The sequence below is a fragment of the Barbatula barbatula genome, assembly GCF_947034865.1.
Source record: "Barbatula barbatula genome assembly, chromosome: 20".
Taxonomy (NCBI): domain Eukaryota; kingdom Metazoa; phylum Chordata; class Actinopteri; order Cypriniformes; family Nemacheilidae; genus Barbatula; species Barbatula barbatula.
In genome coordinates this window covers 8,805,829-8,829,399 of record NC_136783.1, presented here as the reverse complement: position 1 = coordinate 8,829,399, position 23,571 = coordinate 8,805,829, and the positions used below count along the sequence as shown (strand labels likewise).

Below are 23,571 nucleotides of genomic sequence, written 5' to 3'. Positions count from 1 at the left end.
TATTGCACAACCACAGTGAAATGATATCAAGGATGTGAATGCGTAATGTGAAGCGTTCTTTTAAAAGTCTTAAAATGTTTATGTGTCAAAACAAAGTCTGTCGGATGTTTTGCTGGTTCACGTGAGCGGCTTCCAGACAGAAGGAGGCGGGGCTTCGCTTCCGCTTCTGCGCAGTTCGGTCTCGTTGTCGTTTGATATCGACGTGCGTGAGGCATCCAGGTACACCAGAAAGACCACCGCTTTGTGCATTCAACGGTCGGGCAATCGCGCGAGTGCAACGGAACAGCGGGGTTAACGAAACTAAGGTATGTCGTTTCGGAAACTTCGCCGGTATCGTTCGTGAGTTATTTTGCACAAAAATCATTCAGAAGCCGGGCCTCACGCGCACACGAGAGCTTGCAGCTAGCCCTAATGCTAGCAGGCCTCAGACGAGCGGCCTTGACGTCTTAAAACACGTCGATAACGTGAAACTAGCGATGCACGTGACGTAAATAAACGTTAATGTTGGGTGTGTCGTGCATATTACGTCTTTAAACGGTAAGCGAGGCCGCCCGCTGCTCCCGCTTTAACCTGCACACCGTGTGTATGGTGTTGTGTTTGTATGAATGAAGTCATGCATGTGGCGAGGGCTCCTCAAAGTGCTTCGTAAACCGAATACAACTTGCTTGTCTGTGTGAAATAAGCGGTCAAAATAAAGATGTCTCGCACAGATTTGTTTCCTGGCTTGCCTGTGCCTTTTTTAACGATTTCTTTATTTTCCAGGCTCGCATTTGAAGCTCTAAATTGTCTACATGGCCGTCAGAAGAGGACACATACGGTATTTAAAAGTGAGTCGTCTAGTCGTGTAATTCGCTTTTACCAGCATCACCCAAAAATAAAATGGTGATCATGTGATGAACAACACGAAGGATATTTGGAAGAATGCTTGTTACCAAACCTCTTGGCCACCGTTGACTACCATAGTGGGAAAAACTACAGCGGTAGTCAAAAGTGCCCCAGAACAGCATTCTTTCCTACATTCTTCAAAATATCTTTAAAAAAAGCACATTTCTATGATGGGATGACGGTGTTTTGTTGATGCAGGTTTGTGAGGTTCAGAGCCAAGGGAATGAAAGAGACAAGAGTGCTGCTGAAAAGGTAAGACCGTTATATATTGTTTAAAGGCTCGATCTTTAACCAAAACGCAGGGCTTTTGAGTTATCATGAACACTTGTTTTGGTGTAAGCGTGACAGTTCTGATGCCATGTTTTCTCTTGCATTATCTCTCTTATAGCAGGACGTCTACGATATGCCAAATGGGTACGAAGACCACATGGGCGACGATGAGCCAAGTAATGCTAAAACCAATCTGATCGTCAACTACCTGCCCCAGAACATGAGTCAGGAGGAGCTTCGCAGTCTGTTCAGCAGCATTGGAGAGGTGGAGTCCGCCAAACTCATACGGGACAAGATGGCAGGTAGGTCTTAACACAACAGAGGGGGTCAATGGCTTTTTCTATTGATAGTTTTACACAGGCAAAGTCAGCTTCTTTTTATGCAGTCATAGACAACGGGTGGTATATTTTTTTTTAGTTCACTGAGTATTATTTGATCTCTTTATGGATCTTTATTTTTATGTTTATTTTTCTATTTGTTCTTCTTTCACTTTGTATTTAATTTTCTTTTGACCAGTTTATCAGAGCTTGTGTCAGTGTTTATGGAAGCATTTCGCACTGTTTACTGTGGTCTGTTTATATGCTCCAATAAACGCTTTGCTTTGCTTTATTTCATTTATTTTCTTATTACAGAAGGTGTAAAGATGGTACTGGTCCGATTCAATATTTTTTTGAGCTTTTGGTTAGTTTTGAGTGTTGAGTTTTGTTACTATTTTGTCAGTTTCATTTAGACTGAAGTCAAACACATTGGCTTTTTGTAAACAAGTTGTTTTTCAAGTGGGGTCTGCAACAGCATTTCATTTTCATCAATTTTTTTTATTGGATGACGGTGCCTGCACTGACTTGTGTGCTTTTAAATGTGCCAGATACCAATACTCCAGATTGTGTTTCGTCATTGTTTTTCCTCTCTTGTGGTGTTTTTGAGGACAAATAACACATTTACAGTTCAAGCGTGGAGTGCCCGGAGTGGCCAGTTCATGTCAGTCTGGTGCCATCTTCATACATCTATGTCATTATTTTCGTTTTTGTTTGTTTGTTTCTTGCCCCCAGCATCCCCCTCAGTGGATTTATAATGCTTATACGTTTAATGTATTTTACACATTGAATTGTATTTTATTTGCTTGACGAAGTGTTACTAATGGGTTTTGTTTTTTTTGTAAGGAGATGATGGAAAGTGTTTTCCTTAAATTATACTGTGATGATAATTTGTCTTTTCGTATCAACAGTTTCTTTTCTGATGTCACATACTTAAATAGTTTTTCGACACTGTGACTTTTTTTATTTTACAAATGTAATTCCTTTTTACGATTAGCTTGTATGGTTTTGTTTTGTGCAGAGAGACTAGTCTACATGACGTGGACGACGTTTGTTATTTTTATTTTGTTTTTTTTCCCTTTTGTTTTCTCTAGGCCACAGTTTAGGGTACGGATTTGTTAACTATGTTAACCCTAATGATGCAGAAAGGGCAATCAATACACTCAATGGCCTGAGACTACAGTCTAAAACTATCAAGGTAACGTGCAAAGAGGTGTTTCTGTATCCATGTTTGAAATGATAGGTGTGCCATGCTGTTAACGTAGACTTCGCACAGTGCAAGGCTCTGTTCCAGACCTGTCTGCTCTCTGTAAGGAATTAATTTCTTTTTAAATATTTTTATGAGTTTGATACAAGTGTTTTTTTAAAGCCTTTGTTTTGTTTTTCCTTGACATTTTGAAGTCTCTAGACATAAAATGTGTACGATTGGCTGCCTTCGAGGACTTTGCAAGGTTTAATTTCGGTACAGAATTATACTGAAGTTTGTGACATTTCTGTACAACTTTGCTCAATCTTCTGTCATTGTTTTTAATTTGCAACACTGTAAAAATCGGGAAGGGATGACTGTTAGTCATTTACTTGAGTATGAAGTTGTGCCGAACACAAGCCCTGCACTTAAGTTTTCTATTTATTTTGGATCTGTAGTTTTCAACCTGAAGTTGTTCCATTTTATTTATTTATTTGGTTGTAGGCATAGAATATATAACTGTACATTATCTGGAAAGTATTGTAAATGTATTAATTTTTTGCTTTTTTATACATAAGATTACTCTTTTTCGTTACATGTTGAAATCAAACTGATTGGGGTCAAAAGTAATTGCTTATTACAGTTGATTTTCTAACTATGAGTGCAATGAAACAGTCATTCATGCAGGTTTTTATCTCCATTGAATCAGGTCTCGTTTGCACGGCCGAGTTCTGAAAGCATCAAAGATGCCAATCTGTACATCAGTAGTTTACCCAAGACCATGACGCAGAAGGATGTCGAGGACATGTTTACCCGTTTTGGACGCATAATTAATTCTCGTGTGCTGGTCGATCAGGCTTCAGGTGATAATACTGTCTGGCACTGGACACATCGTTCTTTAGCCTTCACATGTATTGATGTAATATTCTCTGTGTATGTGTCAGGACTGTCACGTGGAGTGGCTTTCATTCGGTTTGATAAGAGGTCTGAAGCAGATGAAGCTATAAAACTACTGAATGGCTCCAAACCACCTGGTGCCTCTGAACCAATCACAGTGAAGTTTGCTGCCAATCCAAACCAGACCAAGAATTCCCAGCTCCTCTCCCAGCTCTACCATACTCAGTCCCGTCGGTTCGGAGGACCCGTTCACCATCAAGCCCAGCGCTTCAGGTGAGAGAGCTGTACATTTCTAACATCAATTAATGACATTAATATTGATCATTGTAAAATGATTGATCTATGGCACTTGTTTGAAAGGCTTTATTTGACTTAGCTGTCCTTTTGTTGCTCTTGCAGGTTCTCACCCATGAGTGTTGACCACATGAGCAGTGTCTCCAGTATGAATGTGCCCAGTAGCTCTTCCTCTGGCTGGTGTATCTTCGTCTATAATTTGGGTCAGGATGCAGATGAAGGTATTCTCTGGCAGATGTTTGGTCCTTTTGGTGCTGTCACCAACGTCAAGGTCATTCGTGACTTCAATACCAACAAATGCAAAGGGTTTGGGTTCGTTACCATGACAAATTACGAGGAGGCAGCAATGGCCATCGCTAGCCTGAATGGATATCGCTTGGGGGACAAAGTCCTGCAAGTGTCATTTAAAACCAGCAAGTCTCACAAGTGAAGGCACTTTTCTGACAGTTCAATCAGCGTTGTTCTAATGATTTCAGTTATTGATGAATGTCTACGTAAATGTACTCGTGTGCTGGTGTTTTACTCTGAGGTTGAGCATATCTATATTTTTTTTTGGTCAAGATTGATCCCCGATGACTGTTTAACTGGCATCTGTAAATTCCTGGACCATGTAAATCTTAAATTTATCCAGGGTTTTGTTTTCAGAGTTTTGTTGGAATGCCTTCAATATCTAATGGCATTGTTGTTCTGTTCTTTTAATCGCACTGGACGAATGGTTCTAGTATTATTTTCTTTATATTAAGATGTGAAGAGTTTTGGCATTGTCCGTGCGAACTACATATCCCCTTTGTAAATAGTGAAGAAATGCATCTAGTTGTCCAGCTAACCCATCTGTAAGGGGAAAGATTGGAGGACCAAAGATCTCAGTGTAACGCTCCTGCCTTTAAGTGTTCAGTTTTGCAGGTTCCTTTACTCAAAAACTGCATTTTTCTCTTTTGAAATGTTTTATATTGTGTAGACATTAAAGTTTGTTTTGCATTTAACAGTATGTTCTTTTTTTGAGTTTTCTGTTTGCTTTTGTTTTAAAAAACGGTTTAAAGCTTTTATTTCATTATTTTAGTTTTGTTCTATTTTACAAACCATGAGCATTGACCCTAACACTTAACATCCCCACTCAGAAGGTCTGCAGTTTCTTTCCTATTGTTAAATAAAAGGGACAAGGTAGGGCCATGGCTGCAATTTATAGTTTTGTTCAGGTCAGTATTAGGTAACATTTGCAGCAGTAGAAATAGGTATTTTTTTGTAGTGTTTTTACTTTTGTAGTGATGTACTCGGTCACTCCCTTGATACAGCTCTGTACATTAATGTGACATTTTAACTTGAGTAAAACATACAAATAACATTGTTTTTTGAAGATACTACAGTAGCATACACCAGTTGCAGGTCAGCACTACTATTGTGTGCATGTTCAATTATGATCAATGTAACCTTGTCATTTGGGTCTTGATTCATAGTGTGTGACTTGAAGTCCTGAAGCAAGAATTTTCATGTATTAAAATAAATGCCCTTGTTTTGTTGTAAAAATGTATACTGTTACTTGATCTGTAATGTTTTCTGATATATAAAGAGCGAGGGCAAATTTTAAGAGAGGTTTTTGTATTAGGGTTTTATTTAGTGTAGCCCCGTTTCACATGCCAAGTTATGCATAATGAGTATTTTTTTCCACAAAGCTTTAAGTTAAATGTTTTAAAGTTTATAAAACCTTTACAATTATTAGGTTTTAAAAAGATGTACATGTACGATAGTCATTTCACTTCATGGCAGAAGAGGTCGCCCGGCAGTAATAGTTCAGCACAGGTTTTTCTCTTTGTAGACCAAGGGTGTTTCATCATGTCTTCACCAATTATTTGAAGTGAAAACTTGAAAAATAGAACTAAACTAGGCATAAAAATGTACAATCCCATTTTAAACTGATTTGAAAATGTTCAGTGTATTTGGGTAGAGAAGGATAATATCGCCAGAGTCAAATAAACTGAACTGATAAAATATCACATGTCTTATAGCAAACTTAATATTCAATGTGATGATTAAAAGCATTTGAGACCTTAAAGCTCAAGCATGTCATGAAAGCTACTGTATATTTCAGTTGTCATAACCTCTGATGGAAAATTTGTAAATTGTTTTTGGAATGATCAGCCTGAGCTTTTAAACCTAAGGCAAGCGGCTCTCTGTAATTGGATGTAATCGCTGCTTGTTTGTACTGCTTGTTTTCCCCAAATCCAGGGCTAATCGTCTGTGCTCACGTGCATTCATTCACATGTTCACACAACACTGCGCAGAGATTTAAACCATTTTTATTGATTTAAAATACAATAAAAGTCATATAAAGATACAAAAACATTATTTACAAATTATTTACATGTTGTACATGATCGTGGATAATTGGCTTATGGACAAATATTTTAAACTAATTTTTATTGTACACATGAATTACAAATGCCTATGGAGTTGTTTTTCACCCAAACATTTAAATTCCTATAATTTATGTGCGTGCTATCCAAGATGTATAATATGTTCTATTGTATGTTGCTGTAATTGTGTTTAGTGCCTTTAGGGCTTTGTTTTTTATTGAGCTAATAAGATCAATATGTTTTCTCCCACAAACCTTTTGTTTGACTTCAGAAGACATTTACCCACTCACGTGAGCTTGTAGTCCTACACATTAAGTTGGGACCTACACATGCAGATATCTTTATAAAACAATTGGAAGTCATGTACATAGGATGGCAGAAATAAACTGTAAATATAGTTTTATTTTCAGGTGAACTATTTGTTTAACATCTGTTCCTCCAGCAACAAACAGCTAATAAAACAAACAGTGTCCCTTTAAATAGGGAAACACTGCTCAAAATTCAGCTGTAAATAGCAGCCAATATAAATTTTATTAAATACAATTCACTCAGTATTTTTTATGGCACAATAAATAATGTGTCTGATATCTTTAAGGCCACAATGCGTAGACTTAGACCTGACATATGTTGTAATATACCATGGGCCTTTCAAAAACAGTTTCCCCGACCACTTCAAATATGCAGTCTTTATTTGCAGCCAGCAGTGGTACTTCAGTTAAAGGCACATTCTCCATGTTATTAGCTGCCTGGCTGTGCTGTGATGCTCCATTCGCTTTTGCCTGGAATAAAACTACTATTAAAGGGATAATTCGCCCCAACATAAAAATGATTTCAGTATTTATTCGACCTTGTGTCACTCCAAACCTGTATGCCTTTCTTCTGCAGAACACGAAAGAAGAAATTTTAAAGAATGTTGGTATACAAACAACAAGAACCCCCATTGACTTCCATTGTAAGGACACAAAACCACAGAGACATTTCTCAAAATATCTTCTTTTGTGTTTCACAGAACGAAGAGTCATATACAGTTAGAAAACCAGGATGAATGAAAGATGACCGAATTTGTATTAAGGGCGAACTGTTCCTTTAAAAGTCAATAACAAAACAATACTTGTAAACTATTTATAATCAATGAAGGCTGACTTACTGCTCTGTCAGGAGGAAAGTCTTTCTTACACAAGTGGCCGATGATTCCAGCGGCCAGAGCATCTCCCAGTACATTGATCATAGTTCGAAACCGATCTCTTTCAGACAAGACAGAAGATTCCTATATAAATAGTGCTTCAAATATTATTTAGCTGTTTTATTTTGTACATTTTATGATATCCCTGGTTAGAGCTTTAATGAAATGATAACTAGCGTTTATCTTAAACTTACAGAATCCAATCGATGGCCACGATCAGTGTGATGTCATCTGGTGGCAGCCCTACGGATGTCAACACTATCACCATGGTTACGAGGCCTGCCTGTGGGATTCCGGCAGCGCCTATGCTGGCAGCAGTTGCTGTTATACTGAAGAAAACAGTAACAGTTGCGATTTTACATCCTGATTCCCATTCATACGAGACATACGTTCATTCATTCATTTGTTCATTACAACTAGATGTAGTACAGTGAAATGAAATAGAATGGGTACCTTCATTTGTACATTTAGATCACTGTTTATATCTCCTGATTTAATTTCTCGTAATATTAACCTTTGGATAGATTCTACATCTGTCTGTACCTGATGGTGACCAGCTGTCCAAAATCCAGCTCGTACTCATTGACCTGAGCAATGAAAATAGCAGCCACTGCTTCATAGAGGGCTGTTCCATCCATGTTAATGGTCGCTCCAACAGGCAGCACGAAGCGGGCGATCTGCCGGTCCACCTGGCAGTTCTCCAACAAACATTTCATTGTAATGGGTAGAGTCGCTGAACTGTGAAAAATAGCAAAACTTACAGTTCATCGGGTCATATTTCTCCTTTATTCATTTGTTATTTTTGTTAAAGTATCTTATTTCTGTTCTTACCTGGATGATGTGGCTAGGGCAATAACCATGGCCTGCAGAAGTCCTCTGATGTATGTAAAAGGGTTTTTCCGTGTCAAAATGAAGTAAAAGAATGGAAGCAAGATGAGGCCGTGCACAAACAGGCCTGTGAGGACCGTCACCCCGTACCAGCCCAGCTTCTTCCCAAGTATGCTGGGATCTTTCATATCCAGAATTTTCCCAGCCACAAGGAAAATTATTCCGAAAGGAAAATACCTGTTTAAAAATAATAAAGTTATAATAATAATAAAACAAATCCTGAACTAATACTAATACGTATTTTAATGTCAAATATTGTTTGTTAACATTAGTTAATGCAAAATGAACTAACATGAATAAGATCAACTAACACACAGCAACTAACAGCACGACTATCACGCTCTTCAGTTATGGTGTCAGATGTTACACACGTGTTGAGTGCATATGAGACACCTTTCCGTTTCAGTTTTTTAATGGAAGTGGCTCTGTAAATAAATGATTATAATAATCTCTCTCTCACTTACCACACGGCAGCATTGATGATCTTCATCACACACTCATTGATGCACTGACAAACCTTCACCAGCGGCACTCCACGGTCTCCCATTTTGCCCAGTAACAGACCTAAAGAAAAAGGTCTTATTATACTCTCATTTTGTCATTTTATAAAGTAAATGAATATTTGCACTTGATGAGCGGATGCTTTACCCATGGTGGCTGAGAAAATAACAATGCCGAGCACGTTCATCTGCTGACTGCTGCCTGGACGAGTCTTGTACTCGATGTCTGGAGGTGGTGTGAGCTCCAACAGCACCAATCGACCTTTCGGATTGTCATCATCGGGCATCATGTAGACAAAATTAGGCCGTCCTGTGTTAACTGGTGTTTTTATGATGGGAATAAGGTCTGTCTGGTACTGCAAAGATAAAAAATACACATAATAAAATAGGATTGTATTTGATTTCGAACATAATGCTGAGTGTAATGCTGGTCAGGAATGTGTCATTATGGGCTTTGCGTGGTTGCTAAGAAGTTTTGGTTGCTAGGGTGCGGTTACTGTATTGAATGAAGCATTGGTAGGATATTTGATATGGTGAGGAGTGCATTTACCCACTTGCTGAAAAGTGGCTTCAATCAGGTTGGAGGGAATCATATTCCTGGAAAATGAAATAAGATACGCATGTAAGAATGCAGTAAAAAGAATTACAGTAAAACAGTCCATGCATCCCCCATTGGATCTGTCACACACATCAGATACCTAAGAGCACCTCGCTGTGTCCCGCACGGGCAGAAAGAGAGGCAAAGAGGTGGGAGGGACCACTTACATGACCCTTTGTACAGATGACTAAAAATACCCTAATCACCCTTTAGCTTTAATAGGATTGCACATTATGAGATGACCTAAACTCCTCAATCTTGGGCAACTCTTGCTTGGTGTCAATTTATGAAACACTTTGTCAGAAGGAATATTTTGGTCGAACACTAACACGATGGCCCAGTCACCATGATATTATGGACAGCCCCATACCTGACTAGATCCAGCAGTGCATCTGCAGATGTTATGACCTGTCCACCCGCCAGCCTGTTTCTCTCCATGTCTGTGCCATAGCCGGGTTTAATGATCAGAACCAGAACAATTCCAACCACTACAGCTATGAAGGTGGTCCAAAGATAGTAGGTGACTGTCAGCACCCCTATCCTGCAGCAGGCCTTCGACTCCATAGACGACAATCCAGACATTAAACTACAGACAGACATGAACATCTGATCAGAGAACATCCTCATATATTCTTTAGACAGAAAACAAATATTTGTTTATAAATAACAAAGTTATACCTGGAGGTGATTAGGGGGAGAATCAGCATTTTCAGCATCCGCATGAGCAGCTCACCAGGAAAGGAGAAATAGATTTTTGCCTTGTTAGAAAAACAGAGACAAATATTACAGAAAGCAGAACAAAATGTCTCACTGTTTAAAATCGTTTATTTAAAATATAAAAGAATGTTAATATACATAAATAACAACTTAAATGTTTTATGTCCAATTTAGAACATTTCCCCTAAAAATGAAAATCCTGTCTTAATTTACTCTCCCTCGAGTTTACATTGTTTTGTTCTGATGAACACAGAAAACCATATTTGGAAGAATGCCTGTTTTCCCTACAATGGTATCAATGGTGGCCAAGAACTGTTTGGTCCAAACATTCTTCCAAAAATATTTCTCTGTGTTCATCAGAACAAAGAAATGAATACAGCGGGTGAGAAAATGAAGACAGCTATATCAGAGTTATTATAGTTTTGTTTTTAGTTTTATTGTAATTGTATCAATACTTTTAATGAGCTTTTCTTTTTAGCTTTTGCTTCAATTTTAGTTATATTTTTAGCAATTTTATTATTTATTAGTTTTTTAATTAATTAATTGATTTATTTCAGTTTTAGCTTAGTTCAGCTTTTGTTTGACTTATTAATAAACCTATTTCATTCTAACATTTAAATTGTACGTTTAGTTTATTTTCCAATCATTTGTAGCCCAATATTTTATTTTATTTAATAGACAGAAATGTTTTAAATGATTTATTTTTTGTAAACTATAATAACCTTGTTTCCGAACATCGGTCTGTACATTTGTCCTCTTACATCATTTAATCTATTATAATGACATGTGACAGGCCCGTATTCACAAAACATTTGATCTTACCACTAAGAGATCTCCTAAATAGCTGTAAAAGTTTTTAGCTAAGCTCCTCTTAAAACCTATTCACAATGCACTTGAGAGCAACTTTTACTCAGGAGCAGAAAGATATCTTAAGCTAAGAAACAGGGCGGGGTTGACCTCGTTGCTATGGATGATGTCAGCACGCTTACTGACTGTGAGAATGAGGCATCACGCTGACATATGTAAATTAAGATCTTAAAATAAAAATGTACTCATATTCAAATAAATATTTTTAAGTAAAATTGTTGCCATTTTCAAATTAAGATGATAAAATATACAGTTAGTAAATATGAGTAAGTTACAAATAAAACAAGAAAATAGTTCATTAACAAAACTTAATTAATTAATTCAAAATTCATGTTTTTATTGTGCATTCCAATCAAACAGTTTGTTTTTATTTTTATCAACTATAAATAAATACAGCTTCTAAATACAATAAAAAAATAAACACATGACAACACAACAAACATGATTTTTGAAACATTTCAAAAATTGAGTTATGTTTTGCAAATAAACTATACTATGTTCATATAAAGTATATGTTCAGCTAATTGTAAGTATTTCAAATCTCATAAACAGTTAGCACATTGTCTTCATGCTTAAGCTCATTGTCATGATTTTTTTCTAAAATGTCAACGTTTCAAGTTAGACTGCTGGTGTTAAAGCCATTTTAGGATTTTTGTGAGTTGGTCCTCTTCACTACCCCTCACATCTCACAGGTTTAGGAGCAAGTTTTAGCGCTAAAACGCTTCGTGAAATTCTCTCAGCACCCAAAAATGTAGGAATCCTAAAATTAGGATGGACACGCCCATTATTTTTTAGAGCTACTTTTAGCATTAAGATGTTTTGTGAATATGGCCAGATTTCTCTCTCTCATAGGGCTTTTAACAAACGATTTTATTTAATTTTCAAATATCATGGAAATTAAGTCAAAACGTAAAATTTAAGAAATAAACTGCCAATTTAGAGAACAATTGAATCTTTTTTTTCTGGTACCCCAACTGCTATATCACCATTTTTACTGGTATTTTTTCTACAGTCTGGATACTCAGTTCTCAGTCTCAGTTCTAGTTCATCCCTGAGCTCCTTCTAACTTGTGTTAACAACTGTTTACTAAAGTCACGCGTCATGCACGGAGAGATTGTGTGTCACACGTCAACCTCTATTTACTCTGAATAGACTTCTGTATAGGATTAACTGAGCACACTTCCCATCACAACAAAGATCGACAAGACTTTTCCCTGTCTGAAGTTACATTTCATATGCATAGAGTAAAAAACATCGTATATAGGTTGTGTTTATGTAGTATATTGAAGTATTATCAAAAGATTATGGAAAAAACGTGTCTATTTAAATGCAAATAAAGCCTGAGAAAATGTTCAGTTTCACTTAATATTATTGCGAGGAGTAAGACAATATTGAAAATAAATATGAAAATTGAAATTTCTTCGAAATATTAAATCCAGAATAGTTTTCAGACATGTGATCCAGAGATAATAAAAAATCAGCTCACACGTGGCCATAGAACCAGAATTAATACAAATATTCAATGTGTGAGGTGCCCACAAACTAGCATTTTTATACCTCAAAATATAATTTCTGCCTTATTCTCCATTATTTTCTCAGTCATTCATTCAATGAAGCCAAACTAAAATACCTGTGAGGAGAGGGTCAGACCCCTCAGCATGAAGCCCAGGACACATCCCGTGATCACAGCCATTATAGAGAGCGTCAGTAACCCATTTCTCTTGATGTACTCCCTCACATACTCTCTGACACTGACCGTGAATGTGCTCTTTATGGAGTCATTCAGTCGCTCCAGTGGGCTTTTGGGAGGTCCTGCTGGAGAGAAGCCGGGAAGTTCGGTTTCTGTCGGTATCAGGAACTCCTCCATGGCTAGATGCTGACTGTAACAGCCAACAGGGCCAAAGTAGTGGATACCTATTCTTAAGAGGGATTAAACCATCGTGTATCCATCCAACAACTCAGGACCACAGTCGGGTGGATTTAAGTTTACTAAGAGGATCTGCAGGCAGTAAAATCGAACACTTCTCTGTTGACAGTGAATCTGTGCCATACCACGGGATGTTTGGCATGGGAACTGATTTTCAATCAATGGCAGTGTCAGAAAAATGGGCATTGATTTATGGCAAATGTTTTGCAATTGTTTGTGTGTTAGACTACATACATCCACTTAAAAAAACAAATCTACTGGTCAATGTCACCGAAAGACTTTCATAGATTTCAAGTGCAGCTTAATATGCAAATAGCTTTGGAACACGATGTTATTTCGCATGTAAATGAATCCAGGTTATGTGTGCGAGTTGGTTTAATGAAACCACGGATATAAGAACAATCCAATCAAGTTTAATCCTATCGTGACTAAAGGCAGTTTGATGTGAGAATCAAGTACTCAGTGTTAATGGGTCTGATGGGTCAGGAGGAATTGTGTGCGTCAGAATATGTCACACTGGGCTGAAGGGTCAGACTGGTTACATGGTCATCTGGAACATCTCCAACCAGACTATTGTAATAGAGCATTTATACTCAAGAACTGAAGATCCAGACTTATGATTTAAAAAGTTTTATTAAATTACATGATTGATTATACTTCTTTTCTAAAGAACAGGGCCCGATTTCACAAAACATCTTAAGGTAAGTAAAGTAAATGTAAAGTAGCTCCCAACTTGCTGATTTAGGAGAAACTCTTAAAAATAAAGGGTTTGTATGATATGAACATATAGTTTATTAACAAAAGAGAACTTGTTTTTAAAATAATACAAAAATCATGTTGTTTATTATGTTATCGTGTGTTTATTGTATTGGTTAGATGTAAGTTATTATTACTTAATAAAAAAGTGAATTATTGAGTTATTTGCTTTGTAAAATAACTCTTTACTTGTTGAATTAGTAACGTAGTGTATATTTCATCATCTTAGTTTGAATACTGCAACAGTTATGTATTTAAGTATTTTAATTGAATACGAATAAATTTTTATTTTAAGTTCTTAATTTAATTATGACAGCGTGATACCTCATTCTATAATATTTCTATGATTAAATGACTGACGGAGACCCATCCTCTATCAGCCAATCTCTGTGGTCACAGTCAGTAAGCGTGCTGACATCATCCATTGCAACGAGGTCAACCCCGCCCTGTTTCTTAGCTTAGTGTATATTCCTCTGCTTCTTAGAAAATGTTGCTCTCAGCAGCGTTGTGAATAGGTTTTAAGTGGAAACTATTAACTAAAAACTTTACTGCTGTTTAGGAGAGCTCTTAGTGTTAAGATAAAATGTTAAGTGAATAAGGGCCCAGGTTTGCAGCACTTGTAAAAGATCACATAAAAGAAAAACGAATAAAAAGTCTTCATTTTCTTTTGACAGTTGACAACTGTCAGAAAAACACTGGAAAGGCTATCAAGGATTCAACTGATTTCAATTATTAGAGGTTTTTGTTGAATAGCATAAACATGTCAAATAAAAACAAAAGTCAGGCAACTGAAGATAAGTTGGAAAAGAAAAACAACAAGAGATTAATTCAAGGACAGTCAAAGGTTATTTAAATACACAATACAAAGGTTTAGTTACCTGAGATTCACTTTGGGAAAATTCAGCATTCGTGCTATTTTCATAACAATGCCAACTTCATCAACTTGCTACTAAGACTCTTCCTGACTTCTAGCATCATTCAACCCATACGTTACAATTGGACTACATCGAATAATTATTTGTAATTTTACATTTAGGGTCAAGTTGGATTTAATTTAATACAAAAATTGAAAATCAAATGGAAAAATGGAAACACAAGTAGATATAATATAGCCTCACTGGATGAATAATCCAACTGAATGATAATCATGATGGTGTACTGCATAATATAATCCACCATATACAGTCAAAACAAACTTTAATCAGTCACCTTCAACATTAATGATCACAGTTTATTCACTATAGTTTCAAAAATGGTAATAAAATATAACAAGAAGTCAAGAGATAAACTGTGTCAGAATAAATTCATCTTGATACTCTCAGATAGCTTTGGTAGAAAGGTATGTAATGGATCAGGCTGAATACCTGTCAGCTGTTAAATTTAAGTACACAATTAAATCACACTAATTTAGGGCAAACTGCAAACAATTACCAATCAATGCTTTGTTCAGTCTGTGTACAAAGGTTGCATGAGAAATTAAATGCAAAACATAGTCGAGTCAAAGTGTCTCAATAATTTGGTCCCAAAGTTTGATAAATTTAACTGGTAGTCTACTGTATGAATAATATTTGGGTATGTGTCAGTTTACATCATATTGTCATCCACACTTAAATAAATGAAGCGTCCTGCACCCACCAGAAAAAATATCAAAAATGATATCTGGTGTCTGAACAATTTTTGGTTTGACTGTATCCACATCAAACACAAGTCTCTCAAATCCAATTCAATACACTGCCCCAATAAAAAACCAGCCCAAACTATTAAAGTCACCATGAAATCAAAGACTGTGTTGTAGTGATTATTATACATGATTTATCCGTGCACACCATTATTATTTTTTTAATTCATATGCATTTGTAATCTTTAATCAGAAACATTAAGCTCCTTCCCCGTTCTAAACCACAACTCTTCACCGCATGACTTAAGCAACAAAAAAAGGTCCAATGGCCCGGCATTTTTAGCCCTCCTCTCCAGGCCCAACGTACAACAAACCAATCAAAAAGGCGAGGGCCAAATAAAGCCCCGCACTACATTTTTCTAATTTCAGAAGCCGTTACACGTGGATATATGTCACGCTACAGAAAATAAGTGACTTCTGTTGCATGGTGACTAAAGATTCTATTTCCCCCATTAAAACTCTAGACAAATTTCTCAAAGTCAATCTCAATAACAACTGCATCTTTTTAGATTCACACCTCATCTTAAACTTACATTCCTAGGCAAATCATTTCAAACAGAACGTTTGACATTCCAAATAAAAAAGACTTTTACAAGACAATGTTTTGTGTCTGTAACAGATGTACATCTTTTAACACCAGACCCTTTTATCCAAAACAGAGACTTTTTACCGCAGTTTCAATCATTATATGTGCGAATTCTGTTACCCCCAAAATGTCCAATCTGTTATAATAATAAAACATGTACAGTAGTTTCATCCCGTTGGGAATAAATAATAATAACAGGCTGTTTAGAATATCAATCATTGTACAGTAGATACACTGAACATGTTGATAATAACGGTTGCCATGTTTAACATTTGATGCTCTTGGAAATTTGTCTTTCAAACCTCGTCACCATTTGATAAAGACGAGCCCAGCTAGTATGCCATAGCCCACGATAAGAAACAGCACCTTAAGCAGCCTGTCGTGTTTATCCTCCAGCTCTCTTGAGAGAATCTCAAAAAACGTAATGAAAAGGAATGTGCCGGCTGCCAGGCCCTGGAGCACTACAGAGATGATACTTCCCGCCAAGTTCTGGGCCGTCTCAATACCCATGCCAATCCCGATGCCCATAGGAATCATCAGACTCACTGTTATGCCCAGTTTAACAGCATCCCGTAAGGGCACTCCTGCCTTGGCTACATTAACCCCAAGAGCCACGGCCGCCAGGGTCTCATGAATGGCCACTCCAATGAAGAGGCTTCCCAGCTTAGCCCCGTCTTCCTGAAGGCCCAGCGCGAGACCCTCGAAGACAGAGTGAGCAGAAAGCGCCAGCACAAGACTAGCTAACCTCAACGGACCAGCACGTGTCAGATCTGAAGGGCTGAAGTGTCCGTGATGATGAGAATGGCGCTGGTTGGCTCCGGACGACACACGAGGGGGTGAAATGAACGGGGTATCATACTCAGAATCGCTCCCTGCTTCCGAGCCACCTGCATTGAACGTCTCTAAGTCGATGAACGACGGCTTTTCCTTGCGGAACGTAAGCACGGCCTGTTCCACAAATACTGTTAGAAAAAAGCCAAGCATCATCATCGTCTCCGCCAGCGGGTAGTCAGTGGACACGTTTAACATTTTCAAGACATCCTCCACCTGAAAGCAAACAGAGAAATCTGAGATTTGTAATGTGAAACTGGAATTTTACCTCTTAAACACTGTGGATGTCCTTATTGCAACTCTGGTTGTAAAACTGGAGTTGGCTGTAAAAGTCTATGTATATATTTGTGCATGTATACAAATATGATTTTAAATCAAAATATCGTTTCACTACCTTATCTCTAACCGCAGGTAACAGGGCATTGAAGCAGGTGGCCAGGAAAACACCTCCTCCAAAAGAATTGCTGAACGAAACCACTTTTCTGTATCTGCCAACTTTATCAAACTCTGTCTGCATCACCCGAACAGGGATGAGGATCCCACCCAACATGAGGGCAAAGACCCCCAGCAGGCAAAGTACTTTGGCTACAGCTATCTCCATATTGAGGAGGTGGGATGCGATCCCGGTTCAGCAAAACATTATCTGAAATCAATAACCTCTGTCTGTCTGCTGGAGTCCAGGCAGTCTTGTTGTTAGGTTATACGAAGCATCCCTGTAAAAAATGTAGTGTCATTTTATTGAAAAAACGATGTTTCTCAAATACAACCCCTTTAAAATGATCACGCAATGGTCGGTGTACACATTTAGCATGCTAACTCTGATGAGCTGCTCCGTTATTTATTTATCGATGTGTTTCATATGGTGCATGGATAAGAAAAATACAATACAACACATAACAATAGGTCACTGTAATTAAGACTAAATTATGCAAATAAATATATAAAATAATAAGTGAGATTCAATTTTAAATAGGCATCTTTTCCGGAAACGTATTTATTAGCTCAAATGCTAAGCTAACAAACAGAATTTACATTTGCAAGACGTCTGCCAATAAAAACGCGTCGAAGCTTTCTGAAGGTCAATTAAACAATACAACAGTATAATTGTTATAAAAGGTCATAAATTAAACGTATTATTAAAGCGTTTTACCCGTGTTTGTGGCGATACTTCCTGCAACTGAAACACCTGTTCAGTGACCGCGTCTCAAAACCTAGCGAGCTGCCTACCTAGACAACACTGCCGTGTATCATAGGACGCAAGTAATGCGACCGGTCCCAAAAATGCTCGACAATACAAATAAACAAATAACTGTTGCACTTAAACATATTCGGTTTGACCGTAATTTCGTGACTGTAGAAAGCCCTCTTTTATACCACACGCGCCAAAAGACATCATCTTTGTTTAACCCCAAACCATCACAAAACTAATTTTACAGGCAATTTTAACAAATTTCATTTCTTTAATAGTTGTAGACATGAGCAGTTTTGAAACATCAAACTTCAATTGCAGAGAACAGAAGTACACAAGTCCTATATGAAATCTGACATTTAATTGTCTATGTTGAGATAGCACTCAGGATCCTTGTCAATGCTGTTCAGTTTTAGACACAGACACGTTGGACAGGTGAATCACTGCGGTGTTCACACAGCAAATTTGCATGTATGTCCACGATGCTGTGATTCGATTACAATCACAATCCGGTACTCAGGAATATAGTGTTAACCTAGAGTGAGATTTCAGTACGTTTGATCATACATCTGTCCTGCGCCCATACATGATGTGTAAATGTGCGCTCATGACTTCTCCCAACAGGTAGTGCTATGAGGGGCGGTAGGCACACATGCAGTTTTTATTGTGATTAATCAAATGTCTTATCCCTGGAGTTGTAGGAACAAGGTATATCTTAACAAATAAAAAAGTAGCCCGTCTTCCCTAGGTCCACCAGGTCAAATTCTAAACAAAACAAGAAAAAAGGTGTTACGTTCTGAACATATATCCTCTATATCAGTACATGGGTAATAACCAACTTTAATAACCAATTTGAAAGTTCAAAGGTGTCCTGCAAAAGACTTTTAAACGTTTATTTTACTTATATTGGATGGTGTGTTGAACCACATGAAGTGGTCAGGGTTCTTCACTGCCAGCACTGCTGGGAGGTCGACTGCGCATTTGGCTTCGTAACTGCTCAATAAGCTCTGGGTTCTGCTGCTGCATTTGCTGTGCAAATTGTTGACCGCTGTCACACGGCAGAAAAACAGCAATGAAATCTCACAAATAAACCACAGACATATCAATATAAAAGATTATGTTAGTCACTGACAAGAGCAAGCTAGCAATGTATAAAGACGGTGAACTTACGCCTGTATGAGGCCAGAGAGGTCAGCCGCACCTGCACCTACCCCAGCTCCGGGTCCAGGCCCGGGTGCAGGTCCAGCAGCTCCTACGGGGGAGGTGGCACCTCCCATAGGACCATAGGGCCCGGATATCATACCTGACATCCTTCGCACACAAAGATTATCAAACAATATTACATAAGTCAATTATCATCTTTCTAACAAATTCCTCTGTGTTCTATTCACGTGTACTTACATTTGCTGCACTTGTGGGTTGTTCATTAAATTAGATGCCTAAAGAAAGTTTAAGCGATTAAGTTGTGCATATGTTGCTTTCTATATGTTTTGCATAGCTGAACACAAGATGATTGTAGCTCTCACCATGTTCATAAAACCAGGATTACTCAGCAAACCAGCCAGGTCAACTCCACCCATAGCCCCTGCCTGAAAAAGATAAAGGAACTCCATTAGCTTCACCACTTTCAAAATAACAAAAAAGCCTGTTATCAATAAATACATTTACGTGCACATCAATAATGCGATCATTTCCAATAATCAGAGCAAGGACTTAATCGCACTAACACGTTTACATGACATGAGAACACATCTCTGCTGCGGTTTACATGGAAGTTTTATTAGTCTGATTATTTGCTAATACACAGCACCTCTGAAGATCTCAGATACAGTAGGTGTGTATATATTAATCGTTTTAATAGACTTGAGTCAAATGCAAAACATTGTTATGTGGAAGTATTTTATGGTTATTCGGTGCTGTGATAAATATATAGAAATATGATGTGAAATTTTCTGCAACAGTGGTGTACGATGTCATTGCATTTGGGCTGTTTCTGTATGAAGATAAGGAGCAGAGACTGCTGACATCATGTTGTGTTGATGGTGAAACTTCAGACTGTGCTTAAGGTGCGTTACAGAAGCACATGGCACCTAGATCAGAGCAGCAAAAAATGCGATTGAGGTGTTTACATATTGCGATTAAACCAGCATACACGACCACATGCGTTACTTCGATTTTGAACTTAAGTCACATTATTTAAAACGAATGATTGCGTTTACATGAGGTAACGTGTAATTGCAATATTGCCAAAATCTTATTATAATCGCATTATTCAGGTACATGTAAACGTAGTCACTGTGGTTCTGTGAACTCACTGGGCTGGACTGTGTGTCCTTCATTTTCAGTTCAGCTATTTGCAGGTTGTCTTTGTAAGTACCATTGTCAGGATCCAGCTCCAATGCTTTTTGGTAGTAGCTCACGGCCTCCGAGTACTTGTTTAAACTCGCAAGAGCAAGCCTTGTTTTTTTTCAGAAAACAACAGGAAAAGTAAACAGAAGTCAATACCATTTTATGCAAGATGAAGAGGATCTATGAACTGGCGCTAGCTCTGACTTTCCACTGACTTGACCTGAAATTAATGTTAGGGCTAAATAAACAACTGACCCTGAACACTTTCCCTAAAGCTACAAATACAACCTGATATATATTATTTTGGAATACAATTTTTTTTTAAATATATGTGATTTAAAGAGATATTTCAGAGACAAAACTAAATTTCTCCATTATCCCTCTGCTGCGTGTGAACACGAGGCTTGTTTTTCCGGGAAATGACGCAGGGGTGTAAATTCCGGTAACGAATGCAGCATTTTCCATTGTGTTCCAATAGGATGCCATCTCCTCTGCATGGTAGCTTTCGTCATCGTCATTTGCCGGGAAACAAACTCATCAAACATGCAGCAGAGAGATAACGGAAGCTAGACATCAAAGTTAATAGTGCTGTCAATATAGATTTTTCCCTTAAACATACGAATGCTTCAAAAGACCTTAGTTAAGACCACAGAGCCGTATAGGGCAGTACTTCGATAGTTGGATGCAGCTTTTGGAGCTTCAAAAAAATCAATGCCCATTCACTCCCATTCTACCGCTTTGAAGTAATATAATATGTGGTTTTATAACTCCTACTGCATTATTTTCCAAGAAAAAAGTCATATTCAGTCATGAAGCCTCAAATGAGGGTAAAACATTTATTTTGCCACTGAAATATCCTTTTAATGCCTCATCAAGAAAAATATTATTATGATTAATATCAAATTTACCCCATGCGTCCGTATGCTTTACTGTAGTTTGGATCAATCCCAATGGCACGTTCACAGTCTTGAACAGCTCCAACATAGTTTCCCAGTTTGCTCAAGGCTGCAGCTCTAAATGCAATAAAACATTTATATTTTACCAAGCAAACAATTTATATTTTTAGTGTTTCTGATTTAGCACACTTTGCTGTATTTAAGATGTTTTCATGACCGTGTTTACCTGTTGCAATAGTACACTGCATTTTGAGGATTAAGCTGGATGGCTTTAGAGTAAAACTCCACGGCTGCGCTAAAGTTTTCTACCCTCATCTGATCATTGCCTGTGGAAACACACATGCACAGCTATGGTCAATAGGACTGCGTGAAGCATCTTCAACCTTAAGACCAATGTGAAGGTGTACTGGTAATACCTTCGGTTTTAAGAAGTTCAGCCTCTGCTAACTGCTCCGCCGTAGGTGAAGCACTGGCCAAACTGGTATTAACTTGTGGTGCACCTGTCTGATATATATATATATATATAGGAACATCATGATGTAATCACATTCTGTGCTATGAAGGAACAGTCAACAAGGCCGGCATTGCAAAAACATCGTTTACCTCTTTTGTTGCTGACGCAAATATCTCTGGCAGAGTTTGACTGACTGTTAAGCTCTGGTCTTCCACAGACACACCAAATGCTGTCTCCAGGCACTGGATGGCGACTAGAAAGGTGGATGAATAGGGACCCGTTCATTACATTTATTCATTTGGCAGACGCTTTTGTAACCACCGTTACAAACCAACAACACAACAGTGTCCAGAAATGACCCTTGCAGTCAGTTTTTACCTTCTAGGCTTTCTTGAGCATCTGATGAGAGACTTCCGGAGGACATCTGATCGTGAAGGAACTGGATTATGGAAAATGCGAGACGCTTTGTGTCTGCCATTCTGTACTGAGAGGCTTAAACCTCACCAAATAAAAATGGGAAGGAAACCTGAAAGACAGATATCAGTTTTGTTGTTAATACATAATACAAAGTTACAGGAAATCAGTGTCACAACTGTTTGCAGATCATGCAAACCTTTAAAATGATAAAGTTCACATGCTACGGGATATTTGGTGTATCGATCGGCATTTTATTGGAATTAATGGTTACCATCAACTGTTCAGATGAGTAATCTTAGGTGCACAACGTAAACGACACAGTGACAATAATATACGAACAACCTTATGTCATGTAAACAATGGCGTGAAGCAACGAGAAACTGCTCTTTACGGGTAAATATGCTTAAAAAGCCCACAAAAGAAGTTATTCATGACAGAACATTCTAGCATACAGTGGATGTTAGCTTATGCTAACAGTTTCCATTGGTTTACAGCGCGTGTGCTAATTCAGCTACCATTAGCTTCAGTTCGCTCGTCTGTTTAAACATAAAAAGGACAAAGAAGAATGATCACATATTATCTGCCATTTAATACTTTACACTAGAATCATGCTGAATTTCACGTGGCTGTATATAATGAATAAACCGTGTTTGTAGGTTTACACTCACCACTTGTCCACACTCAATGACTTCTAGTAGCAAGTAAAGAGTGACGATTCACGTGCGCGCGCAATAGAGCGCATGACGTCATGATCTGGGTAAATACCGCTGATCTACAGACGGTTTTAAAGTGACAACGTAAACAAACCTTACTGCGGCGCACTTTTGTGACCCCAGCTTAACCTCCGGAACACATCCACAAACAATATAGTGCCTGCGGATTATTTCTGATAACAATAAAAAGAAGCCGAGAAGAACCGCTAATCTGCGATACCAAGTTCAGCCGCTAGATGTCAATACAACAAAATTCAACTAATTATTTCATACAATTATTATACAGTAAAATAATGATACAAATGAATATGAACATAAATAAAATATAAATAGCTAGATTATTAGACACTATCCAAACACAATCCGGAAGTTAACTGGGGGTCATGCGATATCAGGTGCGTTCCATTAGTGTAGGGCTACTGCGAAGTGGACTTCACAGGGTGTACACGAGAATCCAATCCAAAGGCAAACAGGGCAGCAAAAAAAACAGACAATATGTAAATGAGACTGTATGTAACAGTTAATACAGTAAACGCAAGTACGACTTGATGACGACATGAATGTAACGATTATATGAAGAGTTGATTTGCAAAAAATAGCTTGTACACAAGATGTTCAAAAACAATGTTTTTATAGTGCACTCAAATGAATATCAATGAAACTGCAGTTGGGTTCTTTCGATTAAGTAGGCTAATAATATAAAACATGATTTAAAATGTTTTTTCAAATAAACTCTTCACATGTAGAGTTGATTTGTTTTTTACATTTATTTAAAGTTGTTTTCGATGTTTATTAAAAGTTTTGTTATAACAATTGTACCGGACC

At 37.7% G+C, this 23,571-nt stretch overlaps 4 protein-coding genes across 9 annotated transcripts; 1 reads left to right on the top strand and 3 right to left on the bottom strand.

Annotated features, from left to right (window-relative positions):
• The first annotated feature begins 119 nt into the window (after nt 1-119).
• On the top strand, nt 120-6,447 carry elavl1b (ELAV like RNA binding protein 1b). Of its 3 annotated transcripts, XM_079483382.1 has the most exons (8): nt 120-305; nt 763-827; nt 1,084-1,137; nt 1,274-1,457; nt 2,564-2,667; nt 3,365-3,518; nt 3,600-3,825; nt 3,952-6,447. In XM_079483382.1, exons 2-8 carry the CDS (start codon nt 792-794, stop codon nt 4,274-4,276), a joined length of 1,083 nt encoding a protein of 360 aa, XP_079339508.1. In that variant the 5' UTR covers nt 120-305; nt 763-791; the 3' UTR covers nt 4,277-6,447. The 3 variants fall into 3 exon arrangements, with proteins under 3 accessions (XP_079339508.1, XP_079339509.1, XP_079339507.1); XM_079483383.1 differs by lacking the exon at nt 2,564-2,667 and having other exon boundaries at nt 3,952-6,179; XM_079483381.1 differs by having other exon boundaries at nt 166-305; nt 3,365-3,825; nt 3,952-6,179.
• slc1a8a (solute carrier family 1 member 8a) lies at nt 6,120-13,556 on the bottom strand. The gene is made up of 11 exons (XM_079483380.1): nt 12,581-13,556; nt 10,045-10,124; nt 9,737-9,952; nt 9,323-9,365; nt 8,917-9,124; nt 8,733-8,832; nt 8,212-8,445; nt 7,924-8,118; nt 7,575-7,709; nt 7,345-7,441; nt 6,120-6,976 (listed from the first exon to the last, which is right to left on the bottom strand). The coding sequence occupies exons 1-11, from the start codon at nt 12,815-12,817 to the stop codon at nt 6,809-6,811; spliced, it is 1,713 nt and encodes a 570-aa protein (XP_079339506.1). The 5' UTR covers nt 12,818-13,556; the 3' UTR covers nt 6,120-6,808.
• On the bottom strand, nt 13,494-18,021 carry LOC306909558 (zinc transporter ZIP3-like). Of its 2 annotated transcripts, XM_079483388.1 has the most exons (3): nt 17,879-18,021; nt 17,123-17,441; nt 13,494-16,944 (listed from the first exon to the last, which is right to left on the bottom strand). In XM_079483388.1, the coding sequence occupies exons 2-3, from the start codon at nt 17,327-17,329 to the stop codon at nt 16,204-16,206; spliced, it is 948 nt and encodes a 315-aa protein (XP_079339514.1). In that variant the 5' UTR covers nt 17,330-17,441; nt 17,879-18,021; the 3' UTR covers nt 13,494-16,203. The 2 variants fall into 2 exon arrangements, with proteins under 2 accessions (XP_079339514.1, XP_079339515.1); XM_079483389.1 differs by lacking the exon at nt 17,879-18,021 and having other exon boundaries at nt 13,500-16,944; nt 17,123-17,446.
• sgta (small glutamine rich tetratricopeptide repeat co-chaperone alpha) lies at nt 17,879-22,951 on the bottom strand. Of its 3 annotated transcripts, none has more exons than XM_079483384.1 (12): nt 22,702-22,951; nt 21,995-22,142; nt 21,766-21,869; nt 21,579-21,666; nt 21,389-21,488; nt 21,175-21,279; nt 20,233-20,374; nt 19,444-19,506; nt 19,319-19,356; nt 19,088-19,228; nt 18,819-18,965; nt 17,879-18,682 (listed from the first exon to the last, which is right to left on the bottom strand). In XM_079483384.1, exons 2-11 carry the CDS (start codon nt 22,092-22,094, stop codon nt 18,854-18,856), a joined length of 993 nt encoding a protein of 330 aa, XP_079339510.1. In that variant the 5' UTR covers nt 22,095-22,142; nt 22,702-22,951; the 3' UTR covers nt 17,879-18,682; nt 18,819-18,853. The 3 variants fall into 3 exon arrangements, with proteins under 3 accessions (XP_079339510.1, XP_079339511.1, XP_079339512.1); XM_079483385.1 differs by having other exon boundaries at nt 22,633-22,709; XM_079483386.1 differs by lacking the exon at nt 22,702-22,951 and adding an exon at nt 22,230-22,699 and having other exon boundaries at nt 17,986-18,682.
• Between the last annotated feature and the right edge of the window lie 620 nt (nt 22,952-23,571).

Bases quoted from the DNA above. Each gene is read 5' to 3' on its own strand.
- elavl1b (XM_079483381.1), top strand. From the start codon at position 792: ATGGCCGTCAGAAGAGGACACATACGGTATTTAAAA. The intron at 828-1,083 runs GTGAGTCGTCTA...TTGTTGATGCAG, and splicing joins GACACATACGGTATTTAAAA to GTTTGTGAGGTTCAGAGCCA. The intron at 3,826-3,951 runs GTGAGAGAGCTG...TTGCTCTTGCAG, and splicing joins CATCAAGCCCAGCGCTTCAG to GTTCTCACCCATGAGTGTTG.
- slc1a8a (XM_079483380.1), bottom strand. From the start codon at position 12,817: ATGGAGGAGTTCCTGATACCGACAGAAACCGAACTTCCCGGCTTCTCT. The intron at 10,125-12,580 runs GTATTTTAGTTT...TTTTCTAACAAG, and splicing joins GTCTGACCCTCTCCTCACAG to GCAAAAATCTATTTCTCCTT. The intron at 9,953-10,044 runs GTATAACTTTGT...GTCTGTCTGTAG, and splicing joins CTCCCCCTAATCACCTCCAG to TTTAATGTCTGGATTGTCGT.
- sgta (XM_079483384.1), bottom strand. From the start codon at position 22,094: ATGGCAGACACAAAGCGTCTCGCATTTTCCATAATCCAGTTCCTTCAC. The intron at 21,870-21,994 runs GTAAAAACTGAC...CCACCTTTCTAG, and splicing joins TGCTCAAGAAAGCCTAGAAG to TCGCCATCCAGTGCCTGGAG. The intron at 21,489-21,578 runs GTATTACCAGTA...GTGTTTCCACAG, and splicing joins TGAACTTCTTAAAACCGAAG to GCAATGATCAGATGAGGGTA.
- LOC306909558 (XM_079483388.1), bottom strand. From the start codon at position 17,329: ATGGAGATAGCTGTAGCCAAAGTACTTTGCCTGCTGGGGGTCTTTGCC. The intron at 16,945-17,122 runs GTAGTGAAACGA...GTTTGCTTTCAG, and splicing joins TACCTGCGGTTAGAGATAAG to GTGGAGGATGTCTTGAAAAT.